At 45.0% G+C, this 16,463-nt stretch overlaps 1 protein-coding gene across 1 annotated transcript; it reads right to left on the bottom strand.

Moving 5' to 3' along the window:
- Positions 1–5,182: 5,182 nt before the first annotated feature.
- Positions 5,183–16,132, bottom strand: LOC150003426 (BPI fold-containing family A member 2-like). Its single transcript, XM_090286235.1, has 9 exons — positions 16,049–16,132; positions 15,054–15,223; positions 13,251–13,395; positions 12,478–12,585; positions 10,747–10,899; positions 8,320–8,401; positions 7,179–7,242; positions 6,231–6,311; positions 5,183–5,383 (listed from the first exon to the last, which is right to left on the bottom strand). Exons 2-8 carry the CDS (start codon positions 15,208–15,210, stop codon positions 6,271–6,273), a joined length of 750 nt encoding a protein of 249 aa, XP_090142361.1. The 5' UTR covers positions 15,211–15,223; positions 16,049–16,132; the 3' UTR covers positions 5,183–5,383; positions 6,231–6,270.
- Between the last annotated feature and the right edge of the window lie 331 nt (positions 16,133–16,463).

Here is a 16,463-nt window from a genome sequence, read left to right as displayed (position 1 = left end):
CCAGGCTTGGGCCTTGGCTCAGGGGACAACCCCCTACCACCTTAGGGGAGCTGTCAAGGGAGGTGGCAGCAACCTTGGATGGGCAGTGTGGTCAGGGGTCAGGTTCAGGCCCTGGTGCCTTCTCTTGAGTTCCTATCTCTGCGCCGCTCTGAGCCTCAGTTTTCTCATCTGAAAATGGGGAAAAACAATACCCATCTCATGGAGTTTCTGGTGAGAAATTAAACAAGTACAGCATTTTGGTGTTAACTGTTATTATTTGCTTTTAAAAAGAAGCTAGGAAATATCAATGGGATTGGCACAAATTCTTCTCCTTCTTCTTCATCATCTTCTTCTTCTTCTCCTTCTCCTTCTCCTTCTCCTTCTTCTTTTCCTTCTTCTTCAATCTCCTAGATTGAACACATTCAAGTATTCTACAGGCTCCTGATTCTACACTTGGGGTAACCCAGGCTCGGAGAGGGTGATCACTGCTCCACACATGCAATGAGTCTTGCTGAGATTGTGCTGGATTCCTTTAAGTTATGGCTGCTTCCCTCACCCTATACATGTGTGCAAAAGTGGACAGAGCTGTCTGTGAAACTTGCAGCTGTTACTTACTTCCCCAACACAGAAAACTTCTGTAATACCTTTAACTTAGCTCCCTTTTCATTAGGGAAGTTCTTGAGGGTGGTGTCAAGGACTTGAGGGTCTTTCACTTGTACCCTGGGTGAAGAAACAGCAAAATAGGGGAAGGTTATGGCCCTAGCTGGAGGTGGCCCCACTTTGTGCAAAGGCAGGTTTCCTGCAGAGCAGGAGCTGAATGTATGCAAAGATGGTTGCTCACTCATTAATAGTGTAATTTATTGCACAGCTACTATGTGATAAGCACCAGGAATACGGCTCTGAGCAAAAAGAAACTCTTGCCTTAATGCCTCTTAGAATGATCACATCTAGCCCTTTGCCCAGCATCAAACACGTTGGACTAAATGAGTGAATAAATAATAAGTAAAAGACTTAAAGCCATAGATAGCATGTACTTGGGAAGAGTGTATATGTGTAAAATAGTAAACCCAGTAAATAAATACGTGTAGAATGTATCTTAAAAATTTGAGTTGTAAAACTGTTCATACTTTAAAAATAATTTTAGGAACCTACAATAAGAAAAGGCCCTGAAAGATCAGGTGATAGAGAGTGACATTGAGAAGAGCGGAATTTTAGACAGGGTAGTCAGGGAAGGCTTCTCATAGGAGAAGACATTTGGACAGAGTCATCAATAGAGTGAGGGCACAAGTCCTGAGGCTAGCCAAGGGAAGAAAGGGCCAGGCAGAAGACAGAGCAAGTGCAAAGGCCCTGAGGCTAAAACATGGCTGGCATGTTTGAAGAACAGAACAGGCTCCATGTGGCTGGTAGGCAGTGGGTGAGGGGAGAGTAGTAGGAGAAGAGACAAGAGAGGTAGTTAGGACCAGAATGCGTAGAACCTTGTGGACCAATGGTTAGGAATTTGGGTTTGTTTCTGAGAGCAAATACAGGGCTTGAGCCAAAAAGTTACAGAGTCTGTCCTACTTCTTAGAAAGATTCTTCTGGATCCTGGTGGAACAGAATGGAGGAAAGTGGGTTTGAAGTGGAAGCAGGGGGATCTGGGACAGTAAGTACAGGGGCAGACAGTATGGCTCAGACCAGAGGAGGTGGGGAAAGTGCTTGCGTGTGTTTTGATGGTAGACAGTCAGGATTTGCCAAAAGGCTGGATGTGGTTGTGAGAGAAAGAGAGGAGCAACAAACAGAGGGTCCAAAAGATGAAGCCACCTGCCAGAGGTCACACAACCTGTATTTATGCCCAAGAGAGCTGGACATACAACTTTTCCTGCAGGTTTCCCACCTTCCCCAGTAGAGCCGCTCACTGCTCCCGTGAGAGGTTGCATAACGTCTTAGTTATGAGAACAGCCTCTAAAGTCCCATACATCTACCGGTGTGGGATTGTGGGATTTAGGGAAAGTTGCTTCATCATGTGTCATTGTGTGCAGGACATGTTATCCTCATTTTACAAGGAGGCATTGGTGATGATGGGCACAGGACTGGTGATGGGCATCTGAAGTTCAGGTCAGTCTTGGAGGACTGAGACCTTAACCTGTAGGACCTACACTATCTCCAGATACTGTCAGAACTGAGTTGAATTGTAGGATACCAGCTGGTGTCACAGAATTGCTTGGTGGGGAAAAGTCCACACATCGTAGCTGGTGTCAGAATCATTAGACTCTAAGACATTGAGCCAAAAACAGCAGCTAAAAAGCTGAGCAGAGATTTCAGCTCCTGCACTGTGTGGTGCTGAAGAAACACTGGTTTGAGTCCAAGCTCCAAGAAGATTGAGTGGCCTTGGTAGACACAGGGCTTCCAGTGAAGACCCAGAAGACTACTCTGTAAGAGACAGGGCATGCCCTTCCCTGAGGAGTAAGTGCAAAATCAAAATATTTCCACCCTAATAAATATGAATCTAAGCCTCAGCAGGCTCAAAGCCATTCACTTATACTTTACTTTTCTGCAATCTTCCTTTCTCTTTGGAACAAGATGACATCATTCAGAGCCTCTACAATTTTTTTTAATTGATTGATTTTTTAGAGAAAAGGAGGGAGAGAGAAACATCAATTTGTTGTTCCACTTATTTTTGCACTTGCTGGTTGCTTCTTTTATGTGCCATGACCAGGGACTGAACCCACAACCTTGGCATATGGGGCGATGCTCTAACCAACTGAGCTACCCAGCCAGGACCTCCAGAACCTCTAAAAATGTTCATCATATATCCAACATTCAAGAAAAATAACAAGGCATGCTAAAATAAAAGGACAAATAGACTGAAAACTAACAAATTAAAGTATGCAGTATAACAGATCCACAGGTAATTCAAATATTCAAGTACTGAGCAGACAACAGGGCAGGCAGCCTGATACCTTCAGCATCTTGGGACAGTACGTGTGGGGATCCCAGGTAAGTAGAGCCAGTTTCTGGGGCACTCTGAGAGACTTTTATGGAGCTGAAGCAGTTTGGGACAGGGAAAAAATAAAGGGACTCACCTGCACTTATTCTTATCCAACCGTTTCATTTTGTAGATGGAAAACTGAGGGTCAGAGCAGGATTATGCTTTTCCTGAGGCCACCCATATTTAGTGGGTAGAACCCAGCTTTTCTGCCTTTAAGTTGTATATACCTTATCTGTATCTCAATACTTTATCCTATACCTCAATAAATAAAGTTACTAGATGGATTCAACAAGTATTTTGAAAATTGCTTAACCCAGTGCTACTAAATGGAAGTTAATGTTGGACTTGCAAGTTAATGGTTCTCTTTACCCCTCCCTGGTTCTTACAGTGCCTTTGGAATATTCACAGACAAACAGAGCCTGAAGGAGGAGAGGGTGGCCAAGGGGCATTTTTGGATGCCCAGAGAGGGGGCAGCAGTATTTCCATAAAGACAAGATGAAAACCCAAGATTTCCCAGGACCACAGTTCTCTCTGCCACATCGGCTTTCACCAGTCAATCAACAAACACCAGAGTAGCAGTCATAACAGGAATTCAGCGTGCAGAGGCTAAGATTCATCTTGTGCTCACTGGTTGTCAGGCCGCGGTTAAACACTTTTCACTCATTGGCTCCTTTAATCCTCACCACAGCCTGAAGAGGGAGGTTTTACTGTTAATTCCATTTGACAGGTGAGAAAACAGAGATTCTGACAAGTAACTTGCTCAAGATTTCAGGGCTGGAAAGTGGCAGGGGTTGACTTGAGCTCAGCTGTGCCCAATGTCCTGGCCTTGCCCTGTACCCAGCAGCTCTCTGGCATAACCTGAGCTGAGGTCCTCACAGAGATGCTCAGGAGAACTGGTCCAAAACCCCTTCAGGCCACCCCAAGGTGACTTGACCCTGTGAGGCAGGCTTCTCCAGAGGCTTTGCATGAATTGGCAGCTGGGTGCTGGTCTCTGCATGACCTTGACCTCTCTGAACCTGAGTTTCCTGTGGGGACCAAAGTGGTCCCTCCTTCACAGAGTTGTGTGGAATGATGAGATGGCCACTTGGAAAAGTGGGCAAAAATTCTTTGGGCCTTTTGGCAGGAAACTCAGATGCCCTCCTGGAAAAGAGAGGTTGCTGGGATTTGATGCATGGTTTATGCTAGCATGTGGCTCAGGCCGCATCTCTGCAGAAGTGAACGTGACTGTGGGAAAGGGCTATGTGAGACTGAGGGCCTGCACATGGCGAAGGAAGAACAGCCTCGAGAAGCCCTCATCTGTCCTGGGCAGAAGAAAACAGGGCCTGATGAGATCTGGGAAGGGGTGGCCAAAGTGCCAGGAAGCTGGAGCGTCACCTCTCTGAGCAAAGGTTCTCTAATGAAGGGTCAATTGTGAAGATTTAATGAGGACATGTGTTCCAGCAAAAGCAGCCCTCCACGATGCTGGTGGTCTTAGCATAAGCAGTGATCAACTGTCTTGACCACGGCCTGGTGCAGCCTAGGGGAGAGCTAAGTTCTGGAGAGTGAGTGGAGGGGCCTTGGGCAGAGAGAAGAGCTGGTCTCCAAGGGACAGTTGAACATCACCAGGGCCCTTGGCCTCCCCAGGCAGGCAGAACTTATTTGTGCAGCCCACCAGCTGGGTGCACAGGCTCTTACGGCTGGCCATGGGAGAGATGGGTGAGCCCTGGGGGTCGGGGACCATGGGTGCTCTTGGGTGCTGCTTGAAGAGATTTCCACTCCATTGGAATCCTAGCCCTTCCAAAGATATGGAGGGACAGGCTGCGATGTGGCTCAGACCTCTGACCTTGCATTGTCACTCTGCCCCATACTGCATTCAGAGAGACCAGGCACCCCATGATCCTCCACAAATCCTCTCAGAGTCCCCGAGTCCCTGGAGGTGAATGGAGGAAAACACCAGATGGGGTTTTCCCAAGAACGTGACTGTCCTGTTCCTACTGCCTGCCTGGTCCACAGTAGGTGCTCACAATATACCCACTGAATGTGTGAATAGATGGCTCAAGGTTTCCATCCTTGCCACAGACTGGCTCTGTGACCTTAGATCAGTTTCTTGCCCTCTGTGCCTCAGTGTTCCTATTTGTGAAACAAGAAGGTGGGCGGATAGTCACAAATGTCTCTTCCAGTTCCAGATCCAGGTCTCTGCTGCCGTAGTTGCACCCCCCTCACCAAAGCTCAGATGGAAAGAATGCAGCGGGTCACACAGGAGGATGCAGAAGTGGCCTTTATTGCTAGGGATGGAGAGTGACAAGCATAGAGACCTCTGTCTTGACTGCGAAGGTGAGGAGTAGCTGAGAGGGGTCCTTCTGGCTAGGCTCAGGCTTTCACTCCTGCTGGATGGTGGCAGCATCTTCCCAGAGGGAGATGCTACGAGGAAACATGGCCAAGCAACTGGGAATTAATCTGGAATGAGACCACAGGGAGTGAGGCCACTGGCAGCAAAGGGGCCCTGATGTGCACCTGCTAGTCACTTTGCAACTGCTGCCCAAGCTCTTTCCTGCAATGCCCTGCAAGGTCTAAGGCCTTAGTGACAACAGGACTGGGACCTATGGTGTGGGGTCTTTCTCTGGCACCTAGTATTGAACCACCCTATCTCCTCATGCTCCCCTCTCCCTACCTTAAGAACGATGGCAAATGTAAGCAGACTGATTAGACCCCTGGCTGGGTTGCTTAGTTGGTTAGAGCATCGTCCCACTATGCCAAAGTTGCTGGTTCAATTCCCGGTCAGGGCACATACAAGAAGCAGCCAATGAATGAATAAATAAATGGAACAACAAATTGATGTTTCTCTCTGTCTGTCTCTCCCTCTGTCTCTCTCTCCTCCTTCCTCTCTCTCTAAAAATCAATTTAAAAAATTTTAAACAATGATCAGGACCCAGGTCTGGAATCAGGGTTCAGGGCTTTGTATATAGTCCGGACGGATCATGGATCAGTCTGGGTCAGCATCAGGACTCAATATGTGACTAATATCAGGGATTAATCAATAAGTGGAGCAAAAGCTCAGTCTGTGACTAGGATCCGGGCTCAGTCCAGGCATGTGATTGAGGCTTTGGGTTTAGAGTGTGACCAGAATCAGGGCTTAGCTTGGGACTAGGGTCAGGACTTGGTCCAAGGCCAAGATTAGCAAAATCAGGACTCAGTTTGCTGCAAGCAAAACAAGAGAACACAAGCTTTGCTTTGGCTTCACCATAGTCCCCTGAGGGAGAGTCTCATCATTTCATAGCATGGGGCACAGGGCATGGCCCCTCACCAGCTAGGGATGTCACAGCAGTCCTCCTCATGGGCCCTCTTCAGATTTTAATTTGTGTCTTGATTCCATTCTGAAGTTTTTCTGGAGGAACAAAATCAATAGCAGGTCACAGTCTCCACCAAATAGAAACCCAGTCCCAATGGCTGCCACTCTCCAGTGGGTCAGCCTGGCAGCCATGGGACCTCAGGCATGTCACTTCACTTCTCTGAGCCTCAGTTTTTTCATCTGGAAAATAATGGTACAATAATGGTACCTATCCCATGGGGCTATTGTGAGGGTCCAATGAGCTGGTGCATACAGAGTACAGAGTGATCGCCCAAGGACCTGTACCTGTGGCTATTTTTATAGAAGGGCCACCTCCAGAACCCTGACATATTCATTTAACCCATTTCTATTGCTCCAGTGTCTCCAGCATCCCCAGCCATGCCTAGAGACCCAAAGGCTAAAGAGCCTCCAGTGGCTGAAGGAGGAACCCTAGCTCCTCATAAGAAGGGAAAGAGGAGGGAGCCCACTGGATATTAGGCTCTTTATGCTTTTTGGTTTTTTGTTTAATCTACTCACCAACACCACCATATTTATAATCTTGTTTTACCCTGGAGAAACCAAGGCTCAGAGAAGCAGAACCAAGGTCCTACGGTTGCTAAGTAGCAGAGCCAGGATTTGAACTCAGTTGTGGACCATCTTCTTTCTCACATCATTCTGCCAGGCAGCTTCTGTGAGTTTAGCGAGGGATGACAATAGGACACTCTCAGAGGCCCACAGAACCCCCTTCCGTTCTGCAAGGACCCCTCCAGCTACGCTATCCCAGCTTGCTCAGGATGGGGGTCCTTCAGCTTCTCCAGGGTCCCCTGCCTAGACCCGCCTGCGGGGTGGGCGCAGAGCTGCCTGCCTGCCTGCCCTGGGAAGGCGGCACAGGGAATGCCTTTACCTCTCCAGGCTCTGACTTACCAATGGCATTCCGAACAAAATTCGGGTCCAGGTTAGAAACGAGGAGCTGGATCACTGGGCATACCTGATGGGGGAGAGAAGAGGGCAGAGGAGGAAAAGGACAGATCTGTTATCAACTGGGCACAAACTACCGGCCACCCATGGAGATGCTCTTCCCATGGGATCTTAGAACATTTGACCCTTAGGATTCTGGAATGCTAGGAACCTAGAAGTCCAAAATATGAGAACAACAGAATGTTAGAATTCTAAAACTTACAACTTTAAATCCTAGAACCTTAAAAGACACTAAAGTGTTCACATTGCAGACCCTTACACTCCTGGAAACCCTGAGTTTTGGAACCATGGGATTTTAGAGTCAAATGGGGACCTGGAAACTGCAGAGCAGTGTGCCTCATGATTTTGGGTGCAGTTCCCTCGGCATCTGGTTAAAATGCAAGTTTCAATTCCATAGGCCTGGGTGGGGCCTGAGAGTCTGCATTTCTAGCTAGCTACCAGGGGAGGCCTGTGCTGCTGGCTGGAGGACCACACACTGAGTAGTGAGGCTCCAGTTCAGTGACTCACAAGGCCACCTGGAGGACTTCCTTTCATAAACCCAGGTTCCTAGCCCCCTTCCAGAATGACTTGACTAACTCAGAATCTTTGGAACTTCGGGCACAAGGCACATATGGTTTTGTATGATGTACGGGAATGCTGCACATGGTACATATGCTTTAGGATGATAGGCAAATAAAAAATATTTTATAGGTCTGTGTTTATTTTTTAAATTAATTTTGTTATAATGATATTAGTTTCTATTTATGGCAGGGATATGAAGTTTCCTTTTAAAAATAAGTTCATTTAAATACATTTAAATAAGTAAAATTGTGTTGACTGAAGGAAAACATTAGCTAAAAAACACATTGGTAGTGCATGGATGTGACAGATAGCTCAAATTTGGGACTCAGTGATTTCCACTAATGCCAGGTCTCTGCTCCCCTTCCCCAGCCCCCGAGGCTGAGTAAAAGAGGGCAAGTTTCAGCTGAATCTCAATGAGAAGTTTGCACCTGAAAGGGAAAGAGGCCCAGAGAGTATAGCCAGGCCTGTCAATGCCACACTACCTCTACCAGGCCTGGCTCTGGGTGCCCAGGTGTGGAGGACTCACCTGCTTCTCCACCAAGAAGGACAAGGTATCGCCCAGGAAACCAGTCAGAGCATCTGCGGCTCTGTTGAGCAGTTGGCTGTGGCTGGAAAAGAGAGGAAACTAATGAAGCGTGGGCAAATGGGCATAGCTGCCCAGCAGTGGGGGCGGGAGAGAGGGTGGGAGAGAGCCGAGCACCTTGAAGGCAGGTAAACAAAACCCAGGGACACTGAGATGCCTTTAAAATTTTATTTATTTACTTACTTACTTTTAGAGACTGGGGAAGGGAGGGAGAGAAACATCAATGTGTGAGAGATATATCAATCAGTTGTCTCTCACACACCCACAACCCAGGCATGTGCCCTGACTGGGAATCGAACCGGCAGTCTCTCAGTTTGTACGCAGGCAAGCGCTCAATCCGCTGAGCCACACCAGCCAGGGCTGAGATGTCTTTCTAAGCACAGACAGAGTCTTTCTCTATCCCGGGGAATTATCACTTATAACCCCATGTCTGAGCAGTAGCTCATCCCAATACCTCATGAGAGTCTCATCGCAACCCAATTCATTCAACAAATATTATAGAGCAGCGACTATGTGCCAGGGACCAAGCCAGGCTGGGGACATAGGGGCGAGCAAAGCACAAATAGCTTCTGACCTGGTCTCTAAACATTAAACTTTCACTGAGGCTGGCTCCTTCCCATCTCCAGCTCTCCACGCAACTGTCACCTCCTCCCTACAGCCCTCTCTTCCTGCTCCCTGAAGGGACAGCTTGGTACTCCAGTTCCTTGATAAGTGTGCTGCTCTTCCCAAGGCTTATGTCATCTGACACATTCCTTGGGGACTCTTTATTGATGAACCGAATGCTTGCCTGACTGCCCTTCCTTCAGGACAATAAGCACCACAAGAACTGGTCCTTGTCTATTGTCACCAATAAATTCTCTGGAGCTCAGAACACTGCCTGCCTGGACATAGCAGGTGCTCAATACATTTGTAGCCAAAAGAATGACTGAAGTAAACATACAATTAAGTGTATAATGACAACTTGTAACAAGTACTCTGAAGGATGAGAGTAGACACTTTGAGAGAGTCAGAGGAACCTTATTTTAGAGCCCAAAGGATGGTTGAATAGCACATTGAGGTGTTCTAGGTAGCTGGACGGCCCTGCGCAGGTCTGAAAGTGGGAAAGAGCTAGCAAGGGTCACAGAGGCCAGTGTGTCTGCTCAGAGCAAACAGGGGGAGAGTGAAGTGAGACAGGGATGGGGCAGATCAAGCAGAGCCTAGATGACCATGGGGAGGGCTTGAGACTCCACCCAAAGTGGAAAGAGAGGTCCTGAGAGGACCTAGAGCAGCAGAATGGAATGCCATTTTACAGATGTGGACACTGAGGCCCAGAGTGGCAGGGTGAATTCCCTGGGACAAAGCAGTGTCCAGCAGAGCTCAGGCCTCTGCATTTGTATCTCAGCCTCTCCAACTAACATCAGGCCTTCGAGCCTTTCTTTGGTTTTTAAGGGGGTCTTCAGGCAATCCTTGTGGGGGTAGGGTGGACTGACCTCTGCCTATGGCTCAGCCTTGTTTCCTGCCAAGGCAAACCTACCATATAGTTCTTGGCTTCCAGAGCATTTCTCCTCTCCCTCGGCCATGGCCAGGGTGGCCCTTTCTCCCTCAACCCTCTTCCTGGGGCCAAGCCTGCTCTTTGAATCACACAGTTTAAGATGTAGATTCTGTGCATTAACAGGGATCAATGATTTAAATCGAGAGGATTAAGTTTTCAAGATACCATTTCATGAAAGATACCTCTGGAAAGTGGGTGGAGAACAATTTGGGGACAGTCTGAAATTAGAGCCCCTGGTGGGCATTTACTCCTCTTCCCCCCTCCCAACCAGAGGCAAGAAGGTAAATATAATTGATGATGGTGATTGAGAGCATTACATAATGATGAAGGGGTAATTCTTCAAGAAGACATAGCAATCCTAAATATGCAGTCCCCTAACAACAGAGCTTCAAGAAGCGAGAAGCAAAATTCTGGTAGAGCTGAAAGGTGAAATAAGCAAATTCACAATTATAGCTGGAGGTGTCAACACTCCTGTCTCAGTCATAATGGAGAGAACAGGGAGGCATGAAGTCAGTATGGATATTATTATTACTGAGAGCTTAGTGTGTGCCAGGCTCTATTCTAATTACCATTATTTTATCATTTGGTCAGCTCAGCAGCCTGTGAGTAAGTATTATTGTCATCTTCCGTTTACAGATGTGAAAACTGAGGCTCAGAGCGATTATTACAAAATTACAAGTTAGTGTCAGAGCTGGTATTTGAACCGAGGTCTGTCTGACTACAGAGCCTAACCCTGTGTTCACCACATTGTGCCACCTCCCAGGTATAGCAATAGGGCTGAAATTAGGGGACCATGACTCCTCTGAGAGCCCAGTTCTCCTGAGATGGATGGGACTTACCTGCCCAACAAGGACAATGAGATGCTGGCTGGGTCGGTGGCACAGCCTGTCATGACCACTTGGGAATCTCCAGTCTGGTTATCAGTTTTAATAGCGACACCACTCAGGAGGTCCAAGGAAGCCTGCAGGTCAATTGTCTGGCCAATGAGAGGACTGCAAGAAATAAGATTCACAATCAAGAGAGGTCTAGAAGAGCTTTCACATTGCCTGTGTGGACATTATCCAGATCTATGGATAATGTCAACCTTGTTCATATTCTTTATGGTATTAACACATTGGTATTAGGTGCTTCTTCTCCTGGCCACATAGGTTTGGTTCATATGAAACTTTTATATAACATCACACTAATAATTAAAATAATAATAATAGTTAATATTTATTGAGCACAAATTGTTAGGCACTTTTAAAAGGTGTTTTATCTGGATTAAACCATCTAATCATTAGTGCATACATACCATGAAGGAAAAGCACTATTATTATCTCTATTTCAAAGTGGGGAAGCATTGGCATAGAGAGGTTAAGTAACTATCCAAACATCTCACAGCTAAAGAATGGTGAAATGATGGTACTTAATTTATAAAGATTTTTCCACAGGTGCTCATTTTCTTATCTCTCTGTTTTTAAAAGTAATTAATATATTTTAAAATTATATATATATTTAACTTTATTTATTGTTTTTCTATTACAGTTGTCCCACTTTTTCCCCCATTGCTCCCCCCACCCTGCCCACCCCCACCCCCACAGCTAATCCCTGCCCTGTTGTCCATGCCCATGGGTCCTTTGAATTAGTTCCTTGACTAGTCCCTTCCCTTTCTTTCCCCCTTCCCTCCTTCTCCCCTCCCCCCTGATCACTGTCAGTCTGTTTCTTGTTTACATGCCTCTGGTTCTATTTTACTTGTTTGTTTGTGTTGTTCATTAGTTTCCTGTATTGGGTGATATTAAAATTATATTTTTTGACCACATGATTTCACTTATATGCAGAATCCAATGAATTAAATAAGCAAACAAAATAGAAACAGACTCATGGATACAGAGAACAGACTGTCAGCTGTCAGAGGGGAGGGGGGCTGGGGAGATGGATGAAATAGGTGAAGGAATTAAGCAAGAACAAAACAAAACAAAAACCCAAAACTCATGGACACAGACAACTGTATGCTGATTACCAGAGGGCAGGGGGGTTGGGTGGGGAGAAATGGTGATGGAAGGAGACTAGATGTTGGATGATGAATGCACAATGCAATGTGCAGGTGATGCATTTTAGAATTCTACCCTTAAAACATACACTTTTATTGACCAATGTAACCGCAATAAATTCAATTAAAATATAAAATTATATTTTTCACACATGCCCTTTATTATATACTCTACACTACTATATACATTTATCTATAATGGTGACTGCTACTTAAAGAGAATCTTGAGAGATGAAATAATGCTAGAGAACATTCTGCCAAATAGTTATAAATGTCTTCTCTGTTTTTGCAAATTTTACTATTAGGTAAATTCTATGACTCCAGAAATATATTTAACAGAGGATACTTTCTAAAAAATACCTTAGTTATGGCCAAAGTATATTAGAATTTTTCAAACTAGGATTTTAGAGCTGAAAAAGCCTCCTTATTTAAAGATTGGGCCACATAGCAGCATGGAAAAGCACCTGCTTCCAGTCTGGAGATCACTTGGCTCTGCTGTGCTGTCTCCCCCAAACCCCAGATTCTAATGCATACTCACAGGTTCAATTTGACTTTACTGGTGATAGGGATCCTCAGGTTAAGGCCTTCGCCATCAGGAGTCAGTCCAACATCCATATCCAAGATGCGGGCATTACTGATTTTCAACCTGTGCAAAGAACAGAATTCACTCTTGTTACTCATGACAGCCATCTGCTGAGCACTTCTGTATACCAGGATCGTGCTGAACATTTGAGCCTCGTTGGCCTGGCTTACTCTGGTCTTTACCATAGCCCTCTCAGAGGTTTCATAGTTTCCATTTCATAGCATGGCATATGGAGCATCAGACAGTTGTGATTCCCCCAAGATTCCAAGGAAGAATTGCCAGAGCCAGAATCTGAACCCACAACTGTTTACTCCAAAACTCTACGTGTGGATCCAGCAGGTGTGAATTTCTGGGTTTTTTTTTTTTTCTCTTTAGGGGATTCAATTATTTTTTCTCAGCTGTATATGGAGAAGAAAGTCTTATTCCCTGGAAAAGGGAATCCAGGTATCAGCAAACATGTGGAGGTGAGAGTGAAGAGCACCTTCACCCTGACCCTGAAATCACAGAATGTAGAAGTTCAAACCCATGGGATGCCAAGATTGGCCCTGTGGCCCCACCTCTAATTTACAAGCTCTGGTGGATCTGGCCTCAGGCCGCCATAGTTATATGGGAAGAACCAGTTTTGTCCTTCCTGTCTTTAATCTTAAGCTTATCCCCTCCCCCAAAGATGTGTATTCCCGCCCCCCTATTTTTGGAGCAAAGATGTCCACCATGAAGCATCAACTCACCCCAAAACATTGTCCTTAATTGCAAGGACTTTAGAAACAGCTTGATCCACCAGCCCTACAGCTTGCTGTAACTTCTGCTTGGGCAGTTGCCAAACCTTGGAGTTCTGAATCGTGTCAAAGTCGTCCTTCAGTTTCCCAAGAACAGCTGACAAAAACAATCGCTATTTAGTGTTCTGTACCACTTATGAAGTAGCTACTATGCACCAGGTACTAGGTAAGACTATTTGCCTATGTCATTCCCTTTGATCTTCATAACAACTCAGTAAGGTAGATATTGATATTATCTGCATTTTACAGATAAGGAAATAAAGGATGAAAAGTTTAATAAATATGCCTAAAGACACACAGCTACAGAGCCCCTCTTCCTTCCATGCTGTCTTCATACTAATATATACCCATTATTCATCAACAAAGCAATTAATCAATTGGCCGGGCAATTGATAATGATTATACACCAATTTCTAGTAGTGACTTGGAGGGTCTATTGCTCTAAATGAGATGTCCACATGAGTTTGAAAAACTAGGTCAAACAAAGTGAGAGAATAAACTAAAACATGGAAAATCTAAAATGAAGAAAAAAAAGATGTTTCCAATCCATAAAAGTGCTGAGAGCTTTGCAGCAGGCCCAGAGAGCAATAATTCACCCAGGAGCAGGAGATCAGAGTGTCCTAATGGGACACTCCAGTGAAAAGAGGGATTAGATACAATCAAGGACATGGCAGGGTAGAACGGTGCATATGAAAAGAGTTAAAGTTATGTGTGTAAAATAATTTAAGTGAGAAACAACAAGGCAATTACTAACTCAAGGAAAAACAAAAGATTGGACTGGGGGAGATGTATAATCATAGTATCACAACTCGGCTCTGCAATGAACAGTATCTACCTAGTTATAATGATGCAACAGAGAGTGCCAATTTAAATAGAACTGTGTCTGGTCTTATAACTCACTCAGTGATCTTAACCTAGATACTTCTGTTTCTGAGCTTAGTTTTCTTGGCAGTGAAGTTAAAGATTGAGTCCCTTCTGTATCTTTGAAGGTTGCCTGACAATATTTGAAAGACAGCCATTTACAGAAGTTACTAACTCCTATAAAATATGTTTGTCAATGTCCTGCTAATTTTTTAGAAAATGAAAAGGAAGCCAAGTTCTTTTACGAAACTAGAATAAAAAGGAGATTCAATTAACTATAAGCATAGGTATACAACTACATAGGCTAGGTAGAGTTAATTTCCAATGAGTTAGTACAAACCATTAAGAAAAGTAAACAACCCAACACAATAATATGCTAAGAATATGAACAAAATATTTAAGTTAAAATATCTAAAAAGATAAAAATATGAAAAAATGAGTGCTTGTATAATTAGAGAAATATTAAGTTAGATGAGTTACGATCTCTCATCTATGAGTCTGGCAAAACATTTAAGTTGTCCATACCAATGCTGTCAAGCCAGTTCAGAGAAAGATACTCCCACAGACTGTTGGAGGAAATGTTAATGTAGGAGATTATTTGTTAACATCTACTACAATTTAAAGTGTGCATATCTTTTGAACTTTTGAAATCTCATTTTTGTCCTATTCATATGTTGGAAAACGTTTACCATGATATAATATGTAAAAGGATATTCATTTAAGCATTGCTTGTTTATAGAAAAATATTAAGTAAACGAGCCAAGAAGTGAATAACCAGCGTACCCAGTAAACTACCCAGAAAGGGCAGCCCCTGGTGGCAGTCCCTGGTAATGCAGCAGAGCGTTTAGGAGGCGGGGTCCCGGGTGCCACCTATCATCAATCTTACTGACTCACCGTCAGTGGTCTTGTCAAGCTTCTCAAGTCCATTACTAAGAATAGGTTTCACGTTGTCTACGACATTATTCAGGTCGGCACGTATGTCATCAAGTATGGACGCTGAGGTCCCAGTGAGCAGGCCACACAAGAGAACAAGTTTCCAAAGCTGAAACATCTTGACCTGACACCTAAGCATTCACAGGACAAACAAGAGTGAGAATGAGCCAGTAGGAAAAGGAATTTTTAGTTAGCGCCGACCACTCTTCCACGTAAGATACCTTTAAAATAGATACGTACAGTTATCTCCTATTTTACAGATGGGAGGCCCAGGTGAGAAAGCCAGAGCAACTTGCCCAGAGACACACAGCTGGTGAGTAGACAAGCTGCGATTTGAAAAGTCACACTTGACTACTAGTGCATGCTTTTTACAAAAAGGTTTTTTCCACATGCTGGCTTCTTTGCCTGGAACATCTGTCCTCTTCTTTGGATTTTTTATTTATTTATTTTTTTTACCCAAGTCACTTCCTAGTGACTCTCTGGCTTCAGTAAGATATCACGTCCTCTGTGAAGCCTATTCTAGGCCCCTCACTGGAGTCTAGGTTAGGGGGCTTTACCCCACCATTTTTTTCTGCCTTTGTTCTCTGATTAGAGTCCTGGGTACCAATTACCTGATGGCTTGTCCTCCTCTGTCACCAGACTGTGAACTCTTCAGCGGAGGAATTGTGACATTTCACTGTTGAGTCCTCAGCCCCCAGTAAAAAGCCTGCACCCAGTACAGTTCAAAAGATAACTGTTTGCTGACCAAAAGTATGAACAAATACGTGGATGCCATGTCATGATCCTGCATTGCTCATCAGTTTGACACTTCCCTGAATATAATCTCTATCTATCTCTTAATTTGCTATGTTCAAAGTATTAACTAATCTAAGCAGCCCCATTCCTCTGCCTTTTGCCCCCAGAATCTACTGAAGGCCACCTTATGGGGTGTCGTCAAGGGGAAGCCCACCACTCACAGGTTTGGAGGAGGATGCTCACGAATCCTTGTTCTCCTGCACGTCTCCTAGAATCCTTCTTGGTGGTGCTGGCCCTTATATTGGTGGCCACAGGATGGGAGATTGTCCATGGAAGCAGCCCTGGTTCCGGGGCCATCCAAGGAGGCTCCAAAGAAAATAACCCCTGTCCAGGATGAGCAGGGAGACTTCCAACCCAAAGGTCACTCGCATGTTTGAATTGGAATGGATGGATATGGGAAGACTTTCTGCCAAAACTAAGACCAGGTTCTCATGGTGCCAAGATGGTGGTGGCCATTGTGAATGGGGGTTGGAGTGAAGACCGAGAATGGACAAATTAGAGAATGTGTTGATGGGATCATCCAGACTATGTCTGTCATCATTTGGAAACTGAGGCTCAGAAAGGATAAGTAACCAG

Source organism: Furipterus horrens, unplaced genomic scaffold (assembly GCF_987537825.1).
Source record: "Furipterus horrens unplaced genomic scaffold, mFurHor1.1.pri manual_scaffold_8, whole genome shotgun sequence".
Taxonomy (NCBI): domain Eukaryota; kingdom Metazoa; phylum Chordata; class Mammalia; order Chiroptera; family Furipteridae; genus Furipterus; species Furipterus horrens.
The sequence above is the reverse complement of the archived record's forward strand: the minus strand, read 5'-3'. Positions and strand labels throughout refer to the sequence as shown.

Coding starts and splice junctions, on each gene's coding strand:
- LOC150003426 (XM_090286235.1), bottom strand. CDS start 15,210: ATGTTTCAGCTTTGGAAACTTGTTCTCTTGTGTGGCCTGCTCACTGGG. Junction 10,900..12,477: donor AGTAAAGTCAAATTGAACCT/GTGAGTATGCAT, acceptor TATTTCTTGCAG/TCCTCTCATTGGCCAGACAA. Junction 7,243..8,319: donor CCTTCTTGGTGGAGAAGCAG/GTGAGTCCTCCA, acceptor CTCCCCCATCAG/GTATGCCCAGTGATCCAGCT.